The sequence below is a fragment of the Fulmarus glacialis genome, unplaced genomic scaffold, assembly GCF_000690835.1.
Source record: "Fulmarus glacialis isolate BGI_N327 unplaced genomic scaffold, ASM69083v1 scaffold12317, whole genome shotgun sequence".
Lineage (NCBI taxonomy): Eukaryota > Metazoa > Chordata > Aves > Procellariiformes > Procellariidae > Fulmarus > Fulmarus glacialis.
In genome coordinates, this window is record NW_009225149.1 from 7,014 (window position 1) to 32,309 (window position 25,296).

The 25,296-nt window shown below is 36.2% G+C and overlaps 1 protein-coding gene across 1 annotated transcript in view; it reads left to right on the forward strand.

Moving 5' to 3' along the window:
• Positions 1 to 828: 828 nt before the first annotated feature.
• Positions 829 to 25,296, forward strand: part of MARK1 (MAP/microtubule affinity-regulating kinase 1) — a 37,020-nt gene continuing 12,552 nt past the window's right edge. Inside the window, exons 1-12 of the mRNA XM_009582390.1 lie at positions 829 to 1,026; positions 1,693 to 1,746; positions 9,643 to 9,691; positions 10,832 to 10,897; positions 11,904 to 11,974; positions 12,962 to 13,018; positions 16,809 to 17,045; positions 17,135 to 17,254; positions 21,399 to 21,498; positions 22,104 to 22,216; positions 23,492 to 23,645; positions 24,816 to 25,009. Coding sequence (XP_009580685.1) covers positions 9,664 to 9,691; positions 10,832 to 10,897; positions 11,904 to 11,974; positions 12,962 to 13,018; positions 16,809 to 17,045; positions 17,135 to 17,254; positions 21,399 to 21,498; positions 22,104 to 22,216; positions 23,492 to 23,645; positions 24,816 to 25,009 — 1,140 coding nt within the window. The 5' untranslated portion in view covers positions 829 to 1,026; positions 1,693 to 1,746; positions 9,643 to 9,663. The remainder of the gene's footprint in view (positions 1,027 to 1,692; positions 1,747 to 9,642; positions 9,692 to 10,831; positions 10,898 to 11,903; positions 11,975 to 12,961; positions 13,019 to 16,808; positions 17,046 to 17,134; positions 17,255 to 21,398; positions 21,499 to 22,103; positions 22,217 to 23,491; positions 23,646 to 24,815; positions 25,010 to 25,296) is intronic.

The window sequence follows — 25,296 nt, forward strand, 5'->3', positions numbered from 1 at the left end:
ATCTTCTGTTACTTTGGTTTCTCCTTGGAACATTTCCAAGCCCCATCTGTATCTTGCCCCTTATATACTTGGAAGTTAAAGAGTATAGAAGCACTGCAGATTTCAGTGACTAACATTTAATGTGGGATGATGTGTTGGCATGCATTAAAAATAACATCCTTTTAGTTCTCCAGACTTTTTGAGATTTAAAATATCTGTATGAGATATTATGGAGGTTTCTTTTTAAGAATAGATTATTATTTTTAAATAAAGACGTAGATTGTTCGTTACTTGAATGAGAACTTCTGTGACTTACAAAAGATGCAAACAGATTTGGGGACAAAGGTTACTTAATAAAATATTTTTCTCAATGTTACTTGAGATGAAGAAAGTTAAGAAAAAAAAAAAGAGTGAAACCTTGTTTCTAAATATGCCAAAATAGAAATATTTTTGTGGTACAAAAAATATTTGTATTTTTAAAAGACTAAATGTGGTTATGATTAGATAAGTTTATTTGCAACATACCAGTATAGTGTGTAGTTAGGCATAGTTTTATATTAAAAAAAAAAAAGCCTGTAATGGGTTGTTGATTACTGCCTAGGTATCTCTAGTTTTACTTTTGGAGCTGGTAAAATCTTTCTGCAGACTTTTTTCTTGAGACATGCATCAAACTCTGCCCCAAGACAGCATGTTTTGCTTAAGCTACCATCCAAAGTTATCAGTTATACTTATAAAAGTAAATAAATCACTCCACTCTACACCTTTTTATGCTTTTAGTCTATTCTGCTGCAGCTGTCTAAAATCCAAGTAGCTAAATTCCCAACTATTTTATCTGCCTTCCAGCATACCTCTGTGGATGGATACACTGAACCACATGTCCAGCCTATCAAGTCAAGTAGCAGACAAAACATCCCCCGATGTAGAAACTCCATTACGTCTACCAATGAAGAGCATCCTCACATTGGAAATTATCGCTTACTGAAAACAATAGGAAAAGGAAATTTTGCCAAAGTGAAACTGGCAAGGCATGTGCTTACTGGAAGAGAGGTAAACCTTCTTTTAAAAAAATCAAAAAAAAAAAAAAAAAAGGCTGACTGTGTTTTATGTTCTCTTTAGCTATCTTTATAATAAATATTTCTGCTATTCTTTTACCTTTCTCTTCTGAGTAGAAAAAGTACATTTTGTGTCAGGATAAAGGAAGATGCAAAGAGGCTGTTTCAGGATATAAGAAAAGTTATCGGAAGGGCCCGAGTTTTCAGAATGTGATGAAGAGATCAAAAAGTTGCACATCAAGGGGTATTTTGGGGCTGGGAGGAGGTCTATTCATCCTCAAGCATTTCCAAAACCGAAGAAAAATCTATTGATAGATATATTTCATTGATATTGATAATCTGTTGATAGATCACTGATATTAAAATCTACTGATAGCTAGATCTTGTGTTTGGAGGGCCTGGTTTTGCAGTGGACAGGATAACATTGCTCTGTCCAAACACTGACAAAAGTATAAAACTGATTCCTTGGTGGTACCATCTGGTGGCAAAGATCTTAATAGGTGAGAAATTTTGCTTGATGAAATGCATAAAAGCAGACATATATGCATGTCTTACAGGCTATGCACAGCACAGCTATGCTTTTGCTCACAGAGGTGCGATATATTTTTGTTCAAACATTTTTCTGAGTTTAATAATCCATAATTGTTTGTTTTTTCCCAAGGTTGCTGTGAAAATAATAGATAAAACCCAGCTAAATCCTACTAGTCTGCAAAAGGTAAGAACGTACCGTAACATCTGAAATTCTATAAACAGTTGAACTGTGATCTTTTATTTACTTGACAAAAATATTTGGTCCCTTTATCTTGCTAGACAAACATCTTTGTGTATGCATGACCTTGGGAAACAGTGGTATCATACTGTCTTTGCCATAACGTGCATGTGCCATGTGTCTGAGGGCAGTTACTCTATGTTGTTCCTATATAAGCATTGCTTCTTTGCTCTTCCTTCCTCCTCCAGCTTTACCCCTTGCTGACAAATAAAATTTCTATCTAATTAGGTACAAAAGTAGTTTGTCTGCCTACTAAATCAAGATGTAATTCTGTAAAGGATAGTATTTTTCTTGGGTTTTTCTTTAACGTAGTAACTGGGTTTTGTGGACTTGTAAGAGTGCCAATTTAATGGTTTTTTACCTTTGTTTTTATATTCTTTCAACTTTAATAAAATATTTGTTAAACTAAAAGGACCTTTAGCAATTACTTTTTGTGTATAGAATTGACAAAATGACTGAACGTAATCAGAACATTCTTGTTTGTTTGTGCCTGTAGATAGAAATTCAGAAGTGCTTTATAACCCTGGGGTTTTTTGTTCGGTTTGGGTTTTTTTACTATTTAACTATGCATATGTTTGGTTTTGGCTGAAGCACAGAAATGTTGTATTGTCCTACATTATAAAAATTGTTGCCCATTATAAAAATTTGGGATATTTTTTGTTTACAAATGCTAGACTGCTGTTGTCTTTAGCTGTAGAATGAGAGAAAGAGGCTAGGGCTTATTGCTGTTCTTCTATCTCTGGCTGCCGTTACATTTATTTTATTGTGTAACCGGTTATGGGGAGTTATAAACAACTTCACTCCAATTTCTTTTTTCTTTGATTTCTTTTAATTCTTTGATTTGTTTGCTTTAATTTCTCTTCTGTAGTATTTTTGTTTGAGTATGGGTTCTTCAGGATTTTTTTTTTTAATTCAACCGGCTGTGCAGAGTCCATGCAAAACTTTGCTATCCTTAAGTTCTAGATCCTATATTAAGCAAATTTCTTTGCTAATATTTGAGCTAGCGATGAGGGACCCACGGAGGCAGTACATGACAGAGCATATTGGGGAAATCCTGTGCTGCTCACGTAGCTTGTTTCCTACCTAGCTTGGTTTTTACACTTGGAGAGCTAGGTGAGTTTGTCTCAATGTTGAGCAATGAGAGGGTAAAAAAACATTAAAACTTTCTGGAAAACTAAGCATGAGAAACTTACTTCTGGGATAACTGCTTTAATGATAAATAAGTTGTATTTCACACAAAAAATATTCAATAATTCGTTAAAAAATCATTCCAAGTATAAATTAAATTTTTATAGCCTACACAAGATGCTGTCACACTGCACAAGTAGTACACAAAATATTCATATAATAGGACATTGCTGCTGTTACTTGGTTTTTGAGTGAGAAACTGATAACAAGAGAAACAATTTTTAGAAACAGTTAAAAGCAGAAGACTGCAGTTAGATGTAGTGATTTAACCACAATTCCATTCTTCTTCAATAACTTCTAGAAATATTTATCCCATGCATCTTCTGTTTGTACTGGAAAGTGTTATAATTTGTTGGTATAAAGTTTTCCTTCTAATGTCTTGATTGTAATTTTCAGGAAAAAAAAAATCCTTGTTTTGAAGCTCTAAAAGTTTTCAGCTTCTTACAGTTTTCTGGGAATTTTGAGTGAAACTGACTATTGATTCCCTGAAAGCTTTTAAGTAAGCTTAAGCACAGTTTCTGTACAGTCACTTAAGCAACTGTAGTTTTTTAAAGCAAATAGGGGTGGGAGGGTAGTTCATCGGCATGCTTAGAATTATTTCTGTTAGTATTTTGGTATGTCATTTGTGTATTGTAAATAAATTTTTTTTTTAAAATCTTGTTCTAGGAAATCTCCATGTTTCACAGTCATCTTCATTTTTCTTTCTGCACTGAACTCTTTATATAAGAAGTTTGTGATTCTTTATGTACTATAGAGTGTGACTGTAATGTGAATTTTTATAATTTTATCATCAGGGTTGTACTGTATGGTTGTACAGTAGGACTGTTAAGTAGTCATTTTTCTTCAAGAGTTAATGCTGGGAAAGGGAAGCGGTGATAGTAGTACTGTTTTAATAGGCACAGACACTTCTCTAATGAATGTTCATAGAGAAATACTGTAGTAAGTTTCTGCAACAAAAATACCACTCCTGAGTTTGAACCCATCTACATTAGTGTAGTTGAGAGGACAGTCTCTAGAACTTCAAAGCTGTAGATTGTATGCAGATCAGCAAAACTTTTAGTCCTTCAATCATTTTTTGACACACATTATTAATCAAATAAGACAAATATGTAGTTATCTTTGGTCTTGTGAATGACCCTGTGCCTTTCCTTTTTGAGTCAGTGTAATATAAAGGATACCAAGTGCAAGTAGGTTTTGCTTTAGTATTTGCTACTGACCTAATTTAAGTAAAATGAATTGAGGCATCATAGCTTCTCATGCCCTGTTCTGTTTTGTAAACAGAAGTATTTGAGCACATACTTCAGTTGCTGGAAGTGCCATACAAGCTGGGTCTGTAGTTAGTCACGGGTATGAAAGCAGAGAAAGCATTTAGTTTGTTCTTTGTCACTCTCCAATGTTATTTATGCCATATAGTATGGACAGGGTACTCTGTAGACATAGTTATTTTAACTTAAACCAGGAGAGACAACAGAAGTAAGCTGACCTTGTGAATTTTTAATTTTGCATCCTTGTGCAGTCAATGTGGTAGTCTTAAGTTACACTTTTTGCTTCAGGACCTCTACCTCTTTAAACAGATAAACAATGTTGAATTAAGGGTGCTGCCTTATATTTTGTTTTCAGTTTGTTCAGTATATGGTTCCCATCTTACTCAGTGAGCACTTGTTTAGAAGACAGAGCTGGCTTTTTTGTGAACTCACTATCTTGATAGTGATATTGTAATGACTTAGCTTTTTCCACTGTCGTGATTGTAATTTGTTCCCAAATTAAGTATTTGGGTTTCATCATAACTAGAATTTATATCAAAATAGCTGTTCTATTTTCTGCATGTCTGCTACATTGGAAGCATCGTCTTGTACTTGCTTCACTAGGGATGTTTCCGAAATAGCATTCTGTTGCTCTTATGCAAACTGTTAGTGGAGCAGAAGGTGCTTTTTTTTCTTAATAGGTTTGATTAGCAAGTGGCACTTCAGATTTTCCCTTTTTAGGGGTCAGCGGGCTTCTTTTTATTCTTTAAACATATCTAAAGCCTCAAACTTACGTTCTTTCTGTTGTTAAGAAAAGCAGAAGTAAAGAAGTAGTAGAAGATTTGGAACAATTTCCTTATGTTACCTATCGAAAGCTAAGCTTTTTTGCAACATTCCTTCTCAGTAATGATTTAGAAACTAGAGAAGCGTTTCAAGAAAAAGTCTTGGTTAACTGATGATTTTTAGTTCGATTGTAGTGACTTAAAATAATAAATCTTAAACATAGATGCCAACCTGACAGCAAGTAGAAGTGTTAGCAAAGGTGTAACAGAAGATCTTTGTACTTTCTGCAGTCTGTGCCCTGAAAAATGAAACTGGAAAAGCAGGAATCAAATTTTCAAGCCTTGTGCCTTTTCCATAGGTACAAGTTCTACGAATTCAGTATGGTGCTGGCTGTCCTCTACTATAAGTGAAGCTATTGAGGCTACAACCTGTTTGCAACAAGCAGATGCTTGTTCAAGAGCTTATTTGAATGGTAGCACTTTATTAAGAATGAAGAGCGCTCCTATAAACGTATGGCGGGGTGCGGGAAGAGAAATCAGGGAGCAGTTACACCTTCTGAGAGAGCAGTACACTGCCGCTCAAGAAAATAGAGGTGTGCGTGAATTCTGAAAGCGCTATTTTTTTATCAGTAAAATAGATCAGTATATAATCCTGCAGCTCACCTTGTCACGAAAGGAGAACTAGTCTCTCTGTTCTGTCTAGATTTCTATAAAAATAACAAACTTGGCTTTGTAGAAAATAACTGTGGTCTTGTTGCTCTAATACATCTCTTCCTTTCCATATAGAGGTATCCTGGGTGTTATTGAGGGGTGTAGTGGCTATTGTTTAGATACCTCTATTTGTAAATACATAGGTATTGACATAAGTAGTGTTAATGACCAGCATACTTCTGCAAGGGGAAAGGCCGGGGAGGAGATTTATCCCAAAGTAGTGCTCCACAGAAGGCAGAGTTACAATGTAAAATAGTGTACCCTAATACTTGAATACTGTTAATGCTTTTTTTTATTCAAGTGTTACCCATTGTTTAGAGATTTTTCCAGCTTGTTTCTCTCTTGTGAGAGAAAATTGGAGGAGTGAACGTTGGCATTTTCTTAATTTGTATAAACATGCATTTATACTGGACCAAATAAAATCCTGAATATACATCAGAACTCCAGAGAACAGTTCATTTGCCCAATTTCCATTCCACTTCCTCTCTGCTGTTTTGAACATCTAAATTGAAATAAGCTTCCCTGCTCTTTCTCCCCACTCTGCATTTGAGAGACCTGTACAAATCCCCTTGGACCGTACAGGCCAGGAACTACGCAAGTTGTAGTGTGGCTGTGTTTGTGGTGTCTACACAGTGCTGTTACATTATTTCAGTTCTTTCAGCCTTTCAATTAATTTCTTTCTTCCAGCCTTCCTGGGTTCGAAGGTAATCTGTCACTCCAAGCAGCTTTAGCAAAGCTGCTTGACTTAGTTACGTAGTGGTATTATGGAATACATAAGTTACATCTGCCTAATTTGCAAGATGCCTATATCTGAGTTACTTGAGAAAAAGGTCTGAAAATGTCAGTTTCCAGGTAAACAACTGCTGGAAACTTGTCAGAAGCTGATAACAACTGCAAAACATGAACTCTCAGAGGAATGTGTATCTCCCCATGAAGAAGGCAACCTTGTGCGCTGTAGTTTCAGTAGTGGGCAGGCAGCTGGGAGAGGAGTTTTGTAGGGAGTACGATCACTTACGGTTTTTTAATCTATTCTCAGGGCAAGCCATTTAGTCAGCAGGTACCTGCAGGTAGATTCCAAAATTTTAACTATTCTTTCAGTTCTTACTCTGCTGTTTTCTCTCCTTCCCTGCTCTCATAGATTTGTAGGGAGGCTGACACCATCCCGTCTGTAAAATAAAATAGCCAGTTTCCATTCAGCTTATGCTTGACATGATTTGTGTGGATGAGCATCACCTAAGATAACTTTGACTGCTTCAGCCTTGTCCAGTTCTTGCTCTAAGTGTGCAAACGCATTTCAACCAACATTAAAAGTGCCTTTGAGTCAAAATCCCCAAAGAAACAAGAACATCACCTCAGAGCTACTAACCAGCAAGAAAATACCCAGATTCACCTTGTGACTTTGTTGAGTTCGTTTAGAATTTGCCTTAGAATAGCTGTTTTCTTTCAAAAGGTTGAGACTGACTACTTCCTCCTGAGATACTCATGGTGACTACCAGGACTGTGTACCTGCTTTTGTATGAGAACATATGCTTCAGTTTTCGAAAAGTGTCTATTCAACAGGATATATAATACAAGATGTTGTAAAAAAAATTTACTGGCTTTTGTATGGAATAAACCTAAGCCCATACTTGGGTCTTGGTGATTTACTTGCTCAGAACCGGAGCGACTAATTGTTTCTTTCATATAACGAAGTATCTGCATCAGGCTAGAGGTCAGTAATGTCCTGTCTTGAGGAAAATAGACTTTTATGCCCATTTCTTGATAGGCTTTTTCCTTTATGGAAGAAAAAATTACATATTATGTGGAACAAAATTTCATGTCACTGTGAAATCAATTTAAATCTTAAACCAATTAGTAAACTTCTAAATCCTGTGAGAATATTGAATAGAATAATGCACTCTTTTTTTTGCAATTACTATGTGCTTCACATTACATGTAAAATTGTTTCTTAATGATCTTTTTTCTATATTTGAAATTATTTTATTTATAGAAGTCTAGTATTTTAATCCTGCTTATGAAGATATGTGTTTATTGCTGTAACTTTTATACCAGTATTAATACTGTTAAGTTATGAAATATCTCTCCAATCTTCTGGCAGGAGTTACCATTTTCCACATACCTGCTTAGAAGCTCTTTTGAAGCTGTACCATCTGTTGACTTACATTTGTTAGCTTCTAAGTAATTGATACTGATTTAGCTGAGAAACTTTTTCTTGTGCAACAAATTCAAATACTTAGAAAAACAAAAAATGCACAAAGCACAGCCTGGTATGATGTTGTTTTCATGGGAATAACTGGATTTATGAGGAAACAAGAATATTTGCTAAAGTTAATTCTAGTGCATAGTATTACATACCCATGTGTTACATTTTGAACGCGAGCAAAATGCATCATACTTGTTCATGTTTTCTCAGATAAATGCTTTTATAGTCTTTGCTTCCTTCTGAAATTGTTTTATAGCAATTATAAGGCAAGTGGATAGTAACTAGCTTGAAATATGTAAATAGAACTGTGATAATATTACTTGATCAAAAGATGAATTTCAAAAAGATGTTGCTTTATAGTCTTGTAGAATAAATGCAGAATTTTAGAAATGTTATGACTAAGTTGCACAAATGGAGTAAAAATAATCAGTGGTGTCTAAGCAAAAGAATTTTAATTTCTCTTGACTTGTAGCCTCAGCCATCACAAAATAGAAATTAAAGTGCTACTCTTTGAGGAGATGTTTGGTCTCTGGCTTGCATCGTTGTACCCTTTCGCAAAGGTAGCCTCTGAATAAATGGGACTAATTTTGAAAATGGAGGGAGGGATGTCCTCTGAGACATCAGACAAGCAAAGCAGCAACAACGCACAGTTTCTCTGTGAGAAGGACTGTAGTGCTAAGATGTTTCCAAAATGGCTAAGCATTACGCTGAAGCCAGCGAGCTTTTCTTCCTTCATTTCAGTATCCTACTTCAGTCCCAATACGGGATTAAAGAGAATGCAGCACAGTAAATAGATTTGACAGTGGGGATACGCTGTTCACTTGAAGTAAAACAGTGCAAACATATCAGTATTGACACCTTCAGGTGTAGAGTAACAGAACTATGTAGTCATTTTGGATTCCTTTTGTTTGCCTTCTTCCCTTTGAGCCCCTTCACCTCTTATTTAATCAATAAACCCATGAATGCTAGAAATTTAAGACTGAAGACCTCTTGTTTCTGGTTTTAAAAAAAAAAAAAAGTAAAACCACCATTGTCTTAAGTGTATATGCTTAGGGCTATAAGTTTGTCCAGTTATTTTTAATTATGTGACTCAGGATCATAAACCAGATTTTCATCAATCATAAACCTTCAGGCCTTGCTGGGGGGAGAGGGGACATAGCTGTTTGTGACCCAGTGTAAGATTTGGTAGTTGTGAGGAAAGTGAACTTGCCCGCTTCACCGCTGTGGAGCAGCAGGACTGGGGGACATCAGGATTCCTGGTATCTAATTCCATTTTAACACTTGTGTGTTCAACTTTTTTGTAGTACTACACCTTGTATTTGCACCCACAGTGCAATATATGTATTCGGGGTAGTTAGCTGAGCTTGCCAGTCACCAAAGAAATTGGAGCAGAGATAAAAAAACTTGTGTGAATAATCTGTTGGTTTTGGTCAATGTGAAACTCCAGAAAGGGCTATAGAACTTACCTGTGTCTGTTTGTATAAAGCTTGAAAATTAGTCTCATTTTGATATGTAGTTGGTAATGGTTATTGTTATATAATGTATAAGATGTAGATTACATTTTCTGGCATTCACTGCACTATATTTATCTGTATTTTATGCTAATGCATAAAATTAGCTTACGCTGCTCCTTTTTGCCATCTAAGATTGCGTATCTTGAATAACTTTTCCCTAATAAGCACACTTTAAGAAAGTTGTCTTGCTTCCTTGACAGTTGTTTCGAGAAGTACGAATAATGAAGATACTGAATCATCCCAATATTGGTAGGAGCCCTGCATTTCTGCAAACTTTTTTTTTATTATACTGTTTACATTTTACTCTCTTTGGCTTTATTTGAATGTACTTTACAGCTATGCTTTTGTTTGTTAAACTTTTTTAAAATAAGACAGTGAGCATTCAGTAAATGCTTCATTGTCTCACCTCCTTTATTGACTCTGCATGAAACAAGAATTTTGCTCTGAGGAGATAAACTGCTCATTCCAGGAAAGCCTTAACACAAAGTAGGAGATGCTGAGCGCTCCGGTCTGTTGAGGGCCCCAACTCCCCTCTGTCAATTGAAATTACTCTTGAGGCCAAAAAGCATGAGTTTCTTAGGTGAAGGTAGCAAAACTCTGTTAGTTCAGTCCAGGAAAGACTCCCGCCGACTGATATTTCCAGAAAATTAGAATTACAAAGTATGTAATTTTCCCTTTCTGCTTTAGTTCTTTCACCTACCCCACAGCTTCAGGGCCCTACTTTGTGATGACAATTCTTCTGGCTGAGGAGGGCTGGACAGTCTTGTTGCAGAGACACTTAATGGTCCTGAATCGGCCAGAGGGCTTGTTGCATACAAGGTATGGACAAGGCGTACAAGTTATTACATGCTAGGCACTCCCTTCTCATCCCTTGAATTGTTTGTTGCTTTTCCAGCATTCTTAGCTTCCGCTGTTTTTTGTTTTCTTGGGGGTGGCGGTGGGGGTGTGTTTGCTTTAAATGAGTGGTTACTATTACCAGCTGAGGAAAGTCTTCCAGACTTAACGTTTCTGGTGTCCACTCGGTTTTCAGTTGGTCAGAATCTCAGATTTCTAACTGGGAGCAGTTTGCTAGCAAAACAGGGAAGGTTTGTATAATTTTAAAGATGTTGGTGTCAAATTAAACACTAATTTCAAGCATGAACTCGTTTGTACAGTGTGCATAAACTTTGAGAAAATTGTGAATTAATATGCTATATTATAAAACATGATTTAGAAACTAATTTTGCTTTTTTAGCCTCAAAAGAATGCTAACCTAAAGGATATAATGCTTTCATATGGTTTAGTGTTATCATTGGCCATAAATTATACTTAATTCATGAGTATAATTTTTTGTTTGTGCTGTGCTCTTGCTCCCTGCTGCAATCTCTCTCTCATTCATTTTTCTTGCAGTAAAATTATTTGAAGTTATTGAAACTGAAAAGACATTGTATTTGGTAATGGAATATGCCAGTGGGGGTAAGTGGATTCTTAATTCTGCTTTAAGGATAAACCGAAATACGGAAAGCCATGCCGGTTGCATGCCTAGGAACGATTTAAGGATTTTATGTTTAATGGGTTATTCCAATCTGTCCTTCACAACAGTCCTAGCAGACCTCCCAGGGCAGACTTTATTGCTTGAATCACATTCTGTAAAGTAACCTTTGTTTTGTAACCTGGTTTGTGCTTAAGGGTAGTTACCATTCTGAGGCTTCTGCTGGAAAATCAGGAGATAATTTGGTGCTGATTCTGGCCAAAACTTGACTCAGTATTTATCTGCTATATTTAGGCAAGCACTGGTACCTCATTTTATCTTGAAAATGTGTGCCAAAGCACTTGGAGAAGCAGGTCCAGGGGGTGGGAATAAGGAACACAGGAAAGGGGACCAGCAGGATTATAAAGAGCGTGAGGGACAGTGCCTGCTCGAGAAGCTGCTTAGCATTTGAATAGGAAATGTTTGAATGTGAGAAGAGAATCCAGCACAGGGCTGTGACCAGCTAAGAAAGGCTGCTCATCAGACAGAGCAAAGTTGAGGATCTGAAAGGCATCTGAGCAGCTTCATTAGAAAGAGAACAAGAAGGAAAAAACAGAAGTAATACAGATACTGTTAAGTGAAGCTGCTATAGAGGTATGTGAAGCATAAGAAGTTGCCTGTTTCCCAATGCGTCTTATATGCAATGTGAATGTTTTTCATTATTAAAGTCAAATTTTTTTGTTTCACAGTGTTTTTTAAGTAAATTTATTTTAAAAATTGAAGAAACTTTAGTATGAAGGGTTCCATTTTTATATTTCTTGACTATTACATGTCTGAAAAATGAAATCCAATGCAAACAGTAAAAAGGAAGTTTTCCTGGCTGCTTCTATTTTTTTCCCTTCAAGAAGCAGGATTGGGGGGGGCGTGTTTTCAAGCATGATTTGATTGTGCATGGCAGCCAAAAATAAAACCCGGGCAATAAGACTGAATTTTTGTCCTTGTCATGGTCAGGAGAAGTGTTTGACTACCTAGTTGCACATGGAAGAATGAAAGAGAAAGAGGCTCGTGCAAAATTCAGGCAGGTATGAAATTAAGATTCATTCTTTCTTTTGTTTCTATTTATGGTGTTTTTAGATAGACATGAGTGTGAGCGTACTTCTTTTACTTCAAAAAAGAATTCATTGTTGTGATAATGTTTATTAAAACTGGAGTGGAAAAAATCCCTAAAGAGAAAAATATCTGCTTCCTACGTGCTATCTAAAAATAGTAAGACTGTTTTACATTCTTTTTAGTGGATGTTCCTAAGAGCCACATTTTTTTATTGTGACTCACTTGAGGTTTTAATCCTTTTCTGAATATTTTAGAATTGAACGGATGTTCTATCTGGAGATGTTGATATGATGACATGTATTGCTGTCATGTCACATTGTTTTGTATGAAGGGTATTCTGTAACAGGTTTTTATATTCTTATTACAGACTTTCTCATCTTAATCTTTTTCTTACCCTGTTTTTAGTGAAAAACTTTAATTGGATTAATAAACAAAATTTGGTATTTTTCAGAATTAAGGTATATAATTAACATGTAAAGAAACTGCTTTTAACTTGCTGTTTCAGACTTGTTTTTTGTTGTACATATGTAAAAGATGTATTTAAAAATGTTGAATTAACTATTCTGTGAGGGATGAATTGCAGAGATACGCTGCAAATATTTCAGAAGATAAAATCTCAGATGATACATCCAGCTATTGGGTTGGGGGGTGGAATAATTTCCTTTTATAGTTCTTGCTATTGGGTGATCTGCATTTAAAATAGATATTTCTCCTATTACCTTGAGGAGTATGTATTAAACTTTTTTTTAATAAGAAAATGAGCAGCTTTTAGGGATGTGGGACGTTTTAGTATTTGAGCTTTAATGAAACTTACATGAATATTTTCTAAAATGAAAGCTTTATTTATTAATTTCTTATGTTCTACTGAATCATATCAGGAGCCAAAATTACTAAGTTATATATGAAAACTTAAGCTGAGACTGAAATAAAATACTTCACTGATCATCTTGGTGTTTCAGATTGTATCTGCTGTGCAGTACTGTCATCAAAAATGCATAGTTCATCGTGATCTTAAGGTAGGCTGTTACTTATTTTTCATTTTGCTGGCTGACAGAATAGACTTAATTTCATTCTATATACTTGTCTTTGCCACTGTCTCTGAATGCCTCAAACACGTGAATGAAGGAACTATCACTTGTATTTTATTCTCAATTTTCTGAAGCAGAAAAATACGTAGCTTGCCTGTTGGAACAGGGGAGAGACAAGAATAGAACATGTGTTACTTTCATTCCAGTTTTGGCTTTAAGAAAAAGCATGCTCTCCAAAGAATTATACCTGCTGGCATGCAGATATCTACACACTGAAGCTGCAGAAGTTCAATGATACTAGTCGGCACTACTTAATTAAAATATTTTCAGTTAAAATATATTGCAAGATATATAAAACGGTCTTTTCTTAGTGATTCATAAGAAATATGTTAGGTTTTTAATCCATTTGAGCTTCTGGTTTATGCTCTAGTGTTTAATTCAGGGAGAAAAATAAATCAAAGGTAAACAGAAATTAGTTGAATTTCCTTTTTTTGATACTTTCTAGTAATCTATCTGTATAAACATACCAGACCATGTTGAAGAGTTCAGCAATTGCAGGTACAACCTAAGCCTTCAGTCTGAAGTTGTCTTTGTACCAAGTTTAGATATCATAGGACTTGGACACAAGATCTTCACTTGCTTAAAAGTTGGCTTGTGCTCTTGCTTTGATGTCTCTGTATGTTTTCAAAGAAAACACTGGCGTAGGTTCTTTTACTAATGTATCTAAATACTTGTGAAAAGCTGAGGTTGAATAATACCTGAGGTGTTTTTTTTTCCACCAGTATCTTTTGTCTTAACTTTCTTATAATACACTGCAGCATGCTCTCAACCTCTTTCTTACAAATCTGTTCCCTAATACCTGTCGATTTGCCAGCTCCTGGGTGTGCATATGGTGCTGGATAATACATCCTTTTCTGCTGAGTCTTCCCTGCCCCAGGACCATTGTCATCTGATGATGGAGGTGCCTGGCCAGCACTCTGAAGTCAGAATGCAAGGAACACAAGGGCTGGATCTCGTTGAAAACCTGATTTAAAAAAAATCCTCCCCATCTTGCGTGATGGTTTGGAGCCCGTGAATGTTTTCTCAAGCTCCCTGGAGCTTACTGCAGCCACTGTTGTTGAGCTTTCCAGAAGGCTGCACCTAGGGACCTATTGGCTTGACTGGACAAGCCGCTTTCACTAGTTGTCTCGGCCCTATACTTGGCTGGGAGTAGGGAGCCAGCCATCTTCTCATGCTTATCTGTCACTGGCTTGCTCAGCCCAGCTATATTATTCAGTCTTACTGCATTAACCCCTGCAGTTATTTAGCATCCTGCATCTTGCTCTTTCTCCCAGAGCCCATTACAGCCTCCACCCCTCCTTCATTTCTTAGTTCCATAGCACGCATACAGCTCACTGCATTGCTCACAGGACTATCCAAAACTGCTTTGCAGCGTTTGTGCAGGATCCCTTTTACCATCTGTCACGAATACTGTACTGCTGATCTCCTTCCTATTTGCAAGACAGGCAGGCAGGCTACAAAATAATTTCTTTGTTTGCTTTTCTCTCTCCATTTTATTCTTGGACGAAGTTAAGCTAGACTCATTTGAAAAGTTCAGTGCTAGGTGTGATTGAGAGCCAGTCAGCCTAGCCAATGAAAAATAGGTCTAAATGTATGGCTTTGAGGAGGTGTTCTCACTTCGTCTCTCCTTTCCAAACGTTATGTGTCATCTCTGTCTCACTGAAAACTCTTCTCATGGAGCTGCAGAGAAGGAAGAAGCGACTTTAAAGTTGTGTCTGCATTCACATCTGCTTCTGTTGACTTTCTCCATGGTATCAGCACGCTGACCAATTGACATTGTTAGCATCGCAAGGCAGAGGTCTAGCACCACTTTGGAGATTTTTGATAAGCCTTTGTGGCTTTAACAGAAAGGGTAAACTCCATCAAATGTAAGTTACTTCAGACTAAACTAGGAAGACGTGTAAGAAAATGTGCAAGTTTGTCTAGCCTATTCTGGCAGAAGAGGCGGGAGTGCAAGACCCGTGGGTACTTAAACTGTCTCCTTTTAATTTTCTGTGATTATAAACAGCTTGCGTAGAAAGGGCTATAACCAATTCCAACTTTGCTCAAACTGTGATGCTCAAAACTTATCTTACCTTTCCAGTGACTGTCAATATTTTTTGCTCTGAATATACAATCAACAAGAACATAGTCTTTCTATTTGGCATATTAAAAAGGGGGTTTTTTGGTGGTTTTGTTTGAAGTAGGGAACCTAAAAGTGTGGGGTACTTGGTTAGCAGAGTACTGTTGAATTAGGAGGACTATTGTAATCACAGAGCAGCTGCACTGACAGTAATGTTTTCACCACAAGGAAAATGAAGTCTTTGTGCAGTAATAAGGAAGGCTGTCAGATCCGGAAAATATCTCTGTGAGTCTGTCTGCAGGCGCATCAGCTGGAACCAGCTGAGGCTACAGGTCATGAATTGGGAGAATAAAATATTTTCCAGGATAGCTAGTTTGTAAAAAATGGGATGTATTTTACTCCTGATAATGACTAAATTCTGTTGCGCAGCTGTTGGCTTGATATACTGTTAGTTAATTGTCTCCTGTTCTGTTTGTTGAGTGCAAGTGAAATTATTAAAAATAAAACAAAACCAACAAACGAACCCAAACAGAATCATGTTTACCCTTTTAATCAAAGCAACTAACAAATTGATTGCTGCTTCTCTGATCCTAAACTAAGACTTTTTTATTTTCTGGGCTCAATTTTGGGCACAGCATCCAATGAGAGATGTCTGTGTTTGCTATAAAACTGATGTGTGGCAATTAGGTGAATCCTCTGCTCTGATTAATATCTGTCCTCCTGTTGAAAAAGGATTCCTGCACTACTCAGTGCTGCTCCTGTGTTGCTGGTATGCAGATCAGGAGCCAGGACCTGTTAGAGGAATAAACATTGCCCAGTTCTGCTGCACTCTTTGAACAGCATCCTTGCATTTTGAGAAATGCACTTTATTTTTTTCCAGTAATGTATTAGTATTTCTCTAACCTAGCTCTTTTAATCTTCTGCCCTACCTGTGATACTAAGATACTGTTTACTGACTCCAGAATACTGACATCCATGTATATGTGATGCATTGTATTTACACGATGATTGCTGCACAGGCACTAATATTCTTAGATGTATAATACGTGCATTTTTTCATATACAATGCAATACTTGAGTGTTAAACACCTTGGTGTTGTTATTGCTAAAGCAAACACTAAGAATAAAGGGGAGAGAATTTTTTAGTACAGAATGCTAAGATACAGCACGTAGCTTGAAGTGTTTCGTCTTGTAAGCAGAAGAGATCTTCTTTTAAAGTCTTAAATCCCTTCTAATATTTACCCCACCAAAACGGTACATGATATCTGGGATTAGATTTACTCTCCTTGGCATCAGAAGTTGGCATGAACCGCAAAAAAAGCTGAAACTGCTATTCTGAGATGTCTAGATACTTCATTCTAAAGCTGAACTAAGTTATTTCTTCCAGAAAAGAAAATCTTAATAGTTGATTCAGTAGCTGACTTTCAAGTCTGTTTAGCTGCTTTTAACAGTTATATTTTCCTGACTAAACAGGACTTTGTCCTGTTTTTGTCCTGAAAAAGTTGATTTTCAATCTTTGTAATGTATTGAGAGGGATTAGTTTCTTTTGTTCTGCAAGAAACAGATGGTGAACCATTTTAGAAAAAGAAACACTTTTGCATTTATTGATAAATGATACACACAAATTGTCCTTTTCCTCTTTTATTTTTCTCTTAGGCAGAAAACCTTCTACTTGATGCAGACATGAACATTAAAATTGCAGACTTTGGTTTTAGTAATGAATTTACAGTCGGTAATAAACTGGACACATTTTGTGGAAGCCCGCCTTATGCTGCTCCTGAACTTTTCCAAGGAAAGAAATACGATGGTCCTGAAGTGGATGTGTGGAGCCTTGGGGTGATTTTGTACACACTAGTCAGCGGATCATTGCCATTTGATGGTCAGAATCTAAAGGTACAGTTACAATATGAAAGCTTGGCTTTTACTCTCTTTAAATCTTATATGTCATTAGTAGGTTCACCTTTTAAAACTTTATTTTAAAGGAACTGAGGGAGCGAGTACTGAGGGGGAAGTACCGCATTCCGTTCTATATGTCCACAGACTGTGAAAATCTACTTAAGAAGCTACTAGTACTGAATCCAATAAAACGAGGCAGCTTGGAAGTAAGTAGTTTCATCTGGGGGAAAAAAGGGTTTTCAGATTAAGAAAGAATAAAATACAATAACTGCTTAAGACATCTTTATTTTTCACGATAGGTACTTTCTTCCTGTTTTAAGGGCCCAAGAGTCCTGTCAAAATTAAAAAAAAAAAAAAAAAAAAGAGGAAATGTCCCAGAAACAGTGCAGCTTGAAAATAGAAAGTGTTAATGAATGAAAGTCTAACCTTAGTTGTAGCTGACTAAAGACTATCATTTAAGAGCATTGCAAACTGCTCCTACTTGTTTCGGTCAGATAATGGAGCTAGTTCAAAATGCGTGGAAAGCAGGACAAGGTTGTAAATATCTTCTGCTTGGAGTTTTTCAGAAAAACAAAAAACAGCAGCAGGCAGCACCATAAGCATTTTTGACTTAACTTACCATTTCCAGCATGACTTCTTAAAAAGGATAGGTACAAGAACAACAACTGTGATAGAAAACTACGTGGGTTTTTTGTTTGTTTTAGTGCCATAATACAGATAAACATTAAGAACTCTTTGAATGATAAGCCAATAATTGCTAGTTATTTCTGTTCAGTCCTTTCTTTTCCCCCTTCTGGTAGCTTTGTTTCTGAATAGCTGGAAGATTAACATATGTAATAATATTTGCTGTGTCCCTCATCTAAAATCTGTTTTGAGGATTTCTACTGAGTTATGTTGTGGGGTTTTTTTTTTTAATTAGTAAATTAGGTTTTCTCTTCATGGGATGCAAAGAATATCTATGCATAATTTGTAATGTGTCTAAAAGGTTCAGTGTTTTTAAGGGGCTAGTTTTTTCAAGTTTGCTGTATTGGCATGTACTTGCTGGGTAACTCTGGAGCTGATATTTGACAAATATTTTGTGTAGAGTTCACTCTAAATGCTGCTCTGTTCTATTTTGTGAATTCTTTAACAAAGAGAGGCACTTTAAAATAACATCTACTTACCATAGAGATGAAAGTAGAATGGTTTTAAAGTAGTATTTGCATGAGTTAATCACCAGTGACCTTTGTTTCATCTTTCTATGCATACTTATGCAGCAGTGGATGGCGTTCCAGAAAATAAATCCTATTTAAGCAGCTTTTTATTTGTAGTGGCATGACTTATGCTTCCTGGCGTGGATGCTACCTGTGCAAGGAAGCATGCATCTACTAAGCTCTGTCTGCATGCAAACTTATGTCAAGCTGATGCTGGTTTGTGACTTGTTATAAATAGTTTTAACTTGAATAAAATCTGTGCTGAATAGAATAATGAATGGTGGCTTCTACTTTGCTGATATTCATTAATTATGTTTTATTTATTACTGTCTAGAGGGCACAGTGATAAGAGCGTAGTCACTGGAAGATGGTGAAAGATCGCCTTTTTCCTGTGCTGTGTTTAAGTTTTAGGAAAATAGATTTTCCTTCTATTGACCTTTCCCCTGGATTTTTAGCAGTTTCTCTTCAGATCTAATTCTAGATCTCTTCAGATCTAATTTCACTTTCATTCTAGTGTTATCCAGTTTTTCTAAAATTCCTTCCTGTCCCTGGAGAGAGGTGTTGGATAGCAGCCTCGCTGGAACAGCGTAGTTGTCAGATTGTATTGGAAGAGAGCGAGTAAATGTTATGTGTGTTGGGGGGGTCTTGAGCCAGTACCAAAATACTGATAACAGTATGCTAATCTGAGGGAGAGAGACATCAAAAACTTTTTTAAAATGAATGTTCCTGAAATCACATTTGTTGAATTAGAAAGCTATGGTACGTGGTTTGGAAAGAAATTACTATTTCTTCTGTCTGAGCACTTCTAAAAATACATATTTAGAACTAAAGTATATATTTACTGGAAGTTTCTAAAAGTGGAAAGACAATGTCATCTTAGGTGGGGAGGATTTTTGTTTGTGCTTTGTCTTTTAATTATTTGCTCAGTTTCCATGCACGTTTTTGCCAGACCATCCGATAGGATGTTTGTCAGTGACATTAGTAGCATCAAAGCTGAGACTGACACAGGATCGGCACGGTATGGGTTAGGCTTAGCGCCCTTCCTCTGGTAAGGACCAGGCAAACTTTTATTAAAATGGTTTGTCTAGCCTTTTTCGTGGTTGCAGCAGAGAGAAAACATTTTACAAGCAAAAGAATATTGTTGTAAAACAGTAGATCTTCGCAGGAAGAGATGGGAAAAATGCATTGTCAGAAAATATGTGGATGTCTCCTAACTATCAGGATTTCAACAAATTCCTTCTCCCCCCCAGTCTTTAATTCTTTGCAAAGCAGCACTATGTGAAATATATGCTTACAGAGAGTAATAAAGCAAATAATTTTGAGACAGACAGGTCCTGAGCCAGGCCAGATTTTTACTAAATAGTTTTCCTGAAAATTGAGGGAAACCTCATCAATAATATCTAGTTGGTTGAAATTTGGATTGATCTTTAAGAAATACAGTTTGGTCAGTACTTTAAGTACCCTGACCAAGGCTGCTGCTCTTTAATCAGCTGACTGGAAGCCCAGCTGAACTTACAGATATAATGTTGATCCTGGAATTGGGTCATTTGTGTCACTTCAAAATGCTTGATTGTAAGAGCCTGTTTTAAGAGTTGTACAATAACTCAGTACACCTATGAGATCATGTATTTAAAAGACAGAAGCTAGCAAGAGTTTAGATATTTAACAGATGGAAACCTGGAGCAGATTACATTGAACTATAGATCCACCTACTGAAGAGACATGAAAAACTGTAAGTGGGAATTGTTGGATTTGCCTATTAATTCAAGAAGGATCAAAAAGGGAGGTAGGATTTGAGCAGTGTAATTCCTGTCATCCAAACACTTCATCATGATTAAACTTTATATTTAATTAACAGTATCTTTTAAAAAATGTAATTGCAGATACTGCATAGTACTCTTTGGGGAGTCTATCATGTTACTGCAAGGCTACAAATATATAACTAAAGTCTATTGTCAAATAGACTTGTGCTCTGTGTGCCAGAAATGCAATACAGCAATACATGTTCACAATCCCTTCCCTTTTATCTCCTCCAAAAGCCAAAAAAATCAATTCTGTGGCAGAAGTTTGAACAAATCTTTAAGTTTTATTGTCAGCAAAATGTTAACTGGCCCAAGTACAAAGTTCTGTATTGTTCTTGTAAGGATACAGCTATTTGGGTCTGTAATTTGGCAGCAGCACTACATACAAAGAATTTGGTTATATCAGTGGAAAACTGAGTCTTTTGCTCTTTGTGAGAAATAACTTAATTCGGTGTTTGCGATGCATATTTGGAGCCTGTGGGAAACTTGGCTTGCTGGCACTTGTTTCATTTTTCTGTCAATCTAGGGAGCAATATTAGCATCTGTCCCTAAAGAGGCATGTGTGCCTGTTGCTGTAGGAGGGAAAATGTTTTTAGCTGTTTTAAAAAAGATGAATATGTCCTTAAGGAGAAATTGTGGTGGTGGTTAGGGATTCCAGCTGATAAATCTTGCAGGCATATAAAAGATCCAGGCCACAGCAGAAAGAAATTTTCCAAAGAATGCAGGAGAAATTTTTTACAGTAAATATCTGCATGGCATAGAGAGAGTTAAGAGTCATTTCTCCCTCCAACCGAACTGTGAACATATTTAGGTCAAGTGCAGTGAGAAGATCCATAGGAAAAAATGACCAGTTGGCATCACGATCTTGAAACGAATGATTGTAGGAAGTATCGGCATGCTCCTGAAATATTCCTTAGTTTCTAAACACTGCCTTTGTTATTATTTGAAGGAGTTATTTATTGTGATAGAGTTGGTATTGTAGTAACGTTTAGGGATCTTAACTAAGATTAGGGCATGAGTGTCAGGCACTCAGCAAGACGAGATTAAGAGATGGTGGAAGTGAAGGGTACAAAAGGAAAGATTTTTATGTGTTGAAGTGCAGGTTTTTTCTTTCAGTAGTTTTTCTAGTATTTGATGGAGAGGGTGGTTTATATTGTAAAGGCTAAATAGTAGGGGGGAATGAACTAATGGAAACAAAAGGGTGTGAAAGACAAAAGAAGAAACTGTAAGATGTGAGGGGGAAAGGTGGGAGAGATTATTATGAATTTTAAGTTGGCTTTCCTCAGACCAGCTAGCACAGATTTAATCGGGTATGGTAAATGGCATATTGACCTAAAGCTCATTTCTTTTCTTAGCAAATTATGAAGGATCGGTGGATGAATGTTGGCCATGAAGAAGAAGAACTAAAGCCGTATACTGAGCCTGAACCAGATTTTAATGACACCAAGAGAATAGGTAAGACTTTTACAAGGATGTTGCATCTCATGACCTAGGCAATTTTATCTTGTAAGTCAAACTAAACTCTTTTATCAAATTTGAGATGCAATCTCATTGTACAAGTAAAATGTTTTCTTTTTATTTTAAATGAGAAATTTCATTAAATGCCCTCCTTATAACTACTGTTGTGACTTCGCTGAGCTGACATGAATCTACAAGCACAGCAAAAGACAAATAAGATTACAGAACTTAACAGGCAGAAGGAAACAGATTTTGTTATGAGGGCAACAATTTTTATCTGCCGTGGTCGGAGAAAGATACTGTGTTGGCCTTGTAGCTATTCATAGTTTCTGTTTGCCAGTGTTTTATTTATTTGTTGAATAACATTTAATGCTGAATAATGTTGAACTATGTTGAGTAACATAGTTGAGAGTTTTCAAGAAGAAAATAACGAAAGAGGGGAGTTGTAGCTTTTTTGATTTTGAACAGCAAGGATGATGCTGAGTGAGTTGAATCCTAGTTACCTGTTAAATTATAAGGTTTTTTTTCTGTTTTCATTGTTCTCAAGTTGTTAGTAAACCCAAGCACTTACTCTGCTAATATCTAGCTCTTTTTACTTTTAGACATTATGGTCACAATGGGCTTTTCAAGAGAAGAAATCCATGAATCTTTAGTAAACCAGAAGTACGATGAAGTCATGGCTACTTATCTGCTTCTAGGTAGAAAACCACCTGAAGTAAGTGCTACCTAATTTACATCTTCTATTTTGGCCTTTATATCTGGCTGGGTTGAATATTCTGGTGGTCGATGTTTTTCTGAACTATTTTGTAACATCTTTTAAAAAAAATTGTAGTTGATAACTTATGTCTTTCCCTTTTCATATCTTCTTGGATATCTTGGTAGTGCCCATATGAAGAAATAGATTGAATATAGTATCTTCACATTTACTTGTAAATATGTTGAATTGCTTTTTTAAAAAGCTAGCTGTTAATCTGAAGTGGCATGACTTAAGTGCTGAGTCTTCTTCCTGTTATGTGTGTTTACAGTTAAAATCTGAAATATTTAATTTGACTAGAGCAATTATTCTTCTACCTACTAAGATGTGACATCCTTTATTTCTCAGAAATGTACTCATCCTTTCCCACTTCTATACTGTGTTATAGTATATTTTATTATTTAATGAATAATTGCATCAAAGTCATTAATAAATTTGTAATAGAAAATCTGTTGACTGTTTTGGAACTAGAGGGATCTCTAGATCTTTTGGGGCCACAGGGATTTTCAAGAAATCAAGCCGAGACCAAGGCTTTCTTTTTGAAGGATTTTTTTTTTCCTGCTGTTTCATTGGCCTTCCTTCATTTCTAAGATAGTGTAGATCTGATGTGTGCATCCTTGAGTGCATTTTCCCACAACATCTCTGAACCAGAATTCCCTTGTGATGGCAGAGCATGGGGGGAATCTGTCTAAAATGATTTTGACTCAAACTGCTTGGAAGAGGATACTTGTCTTTTCCACTGCTTTTACTTATAACTTATGCTTCTTAGATATTGACAAACCAGTGGCTGAGTTACATTCCTTATAGAGATGTGTTGAAGGCCATAAAGAATCCTTGAATCAGTAGTACTTGCTTTTTTAGCTCTTCTGACTCAATCCGATGCATTTTTAAATTGTTCTGAAGCTCTAAATGCTCTTTAAGCTTTTTTTTTTTTTAAAAAAAAAAAAGGCAGGGGGAGCCATTCTTTGGCTTAGGTTTTAAAATAGCATAGTTTTTGTTACTGTTAAGATTCTTCTAATTTTATCTTGAGCGTTCATTAACTTCTTAGCTTTAGCTGTGTGTTTTTAAAGCACATTAAACACAGATGAAGTGGTAAAATTCATCTTGAAGAGAATTAAACTCTGTATACAATTTTAGATTTTAAAAAAATGCCTTTGATGGGAACTCTTCACTTTATTATGCCATAAAAGTACCAGTAATGTTGACTTTTGTTTTGAAAAACTGTTTTTCTTGTAGTTTGAAGGAGGCGAGTCCTTGTCCAGCAGCAACTTGGGTCAAAGGTCTCGTCCTAGCAGCGACCTCAACAACAGTTCTGTGCAGTCTCCCGCTCACCTGAAGGTCCAGCGGAGTATATCAACTAATCAGAAACAACGGCGGTTCAGTGATCATGGTGGGGATGACATACCAACAAGTAAAGTAACATACACAATTTAAGTCTGAATGTGCAGTGTTTTGTGAACCTGGCAGGTCCACCACTCTGTGCATTTGTTGTGTATCTCATCGTGCTCCGCTGTGATGCTTTTATTTGTATGAACACTTCTATGGTAAATCTGGGTCAATGTAATTTACAGATTTAATTTTTTGGACTTGTTACTGGGTTGACTCACTGAATAAGAGCTTGAGGATGTTTCCTGTTTAGGAAGTAATGGCAAAATATTGGTCTGGATAAACCGAAAGGCTGCAAACCATTAGGTTTATCAGTACATTTGGAGTTGGGGCCAAATTGCTTGTTTCCAAGAGACAATAATTTTACCAAGTATTCAGGAAACATTTTCAGGTGAAAGTGGTTACATCAAATGGGGTGTTATATTTAAAACATTAAATGAAAGGTGATTTTTTTTTTTCTTCCTGTTAGAGAGAACTATCAAATTACTAGAAATATTTCTAAAATGTTTGGCCTTTTACTCTGCCTAATTTACATTGTTCTTTCTAATTTTTTTCCCAATACTATTCTCTCTTTGTGTTAGTGTATTGTTGTTTTTTCAAAAAAAAAAAAGAAACCAATATTGTGAAGATCATCAGCTGATGTAGTTTTATTTCAAGTGAATGTAAAATTCTGCTGATGGAGGATTTGCCCTAAAGCATTTTAAAGAATGATGAGGGGGGAAGAACTGTAATTTTTCCAAGTATAAACATGCTTTTAAACAAAGTAGTTCTAGGGTTTTCAGGGGAAAAGGATCTTTCATAGTGTTTAGTACTTTTTGCCACATATCTTTTCCTCTAAAAATAATAATTTGAAAAGTATCCTCTAATTCCTTTTTTCATAATATTGCACAAATTACATGGATTTAAAATGAGAATTAAAATACTCTTCTAGGATTTACATATTGATATAAAATGGGAACTAATTCTGAACTGCAAATTGGTAATGACGAGAGAGTGGGTAAAAAGAACGTAGGCTGTCAAAGCTCAATTTAATAGGTTGGTATATGTGCTGAGTTTGCAGTCATAGTTGTTCAAATGCTTTTTTTGGACTCGGGGAATTATATTTAGACTATTTTGGCCAAGAAAAATGCGGTGATTATTTTTGGGTATTATTAATACTGTTTTTATTTGGCAGTTGGTCCCTCAATTCCTCCTGCTGTGTCATACACAAAAAGGGCTCAGGCAAATAGTGTGGAAAGTGAACAGAAGGAAGACTGGGACAAAGATGTCTCACGCAAACTTAGCAGCACTGCAGTGGGATCCAAGGGAGAGATGGCTGCAAGTCCACTTGTGGGTCCAGAAAGAAAGAAATCAACTACTGTTCCCAGTGTGAGTGTGTGCGCTTTTTGCTTGTTATATTTATTTTTCCCTATTTAAACAAAATCTGCAGCATAAGGTTACTATAGACATAATGGTTACTGAATAAGCCACTAAGTCTATTTCTGGTAACTTCTACTGGCAGACAGAAATAGGCTACAGTCGATGTCTTTTAAAATAAACCTTTCCCTTCTCCCCACAACTTTACTTTTTCTAACACTAATGTAACAGTAAGCACAAGAATGTCTGCATTTGGGCAAACTGAAGATCTGTCAAGACAAATAGTGGATATTTAGGGA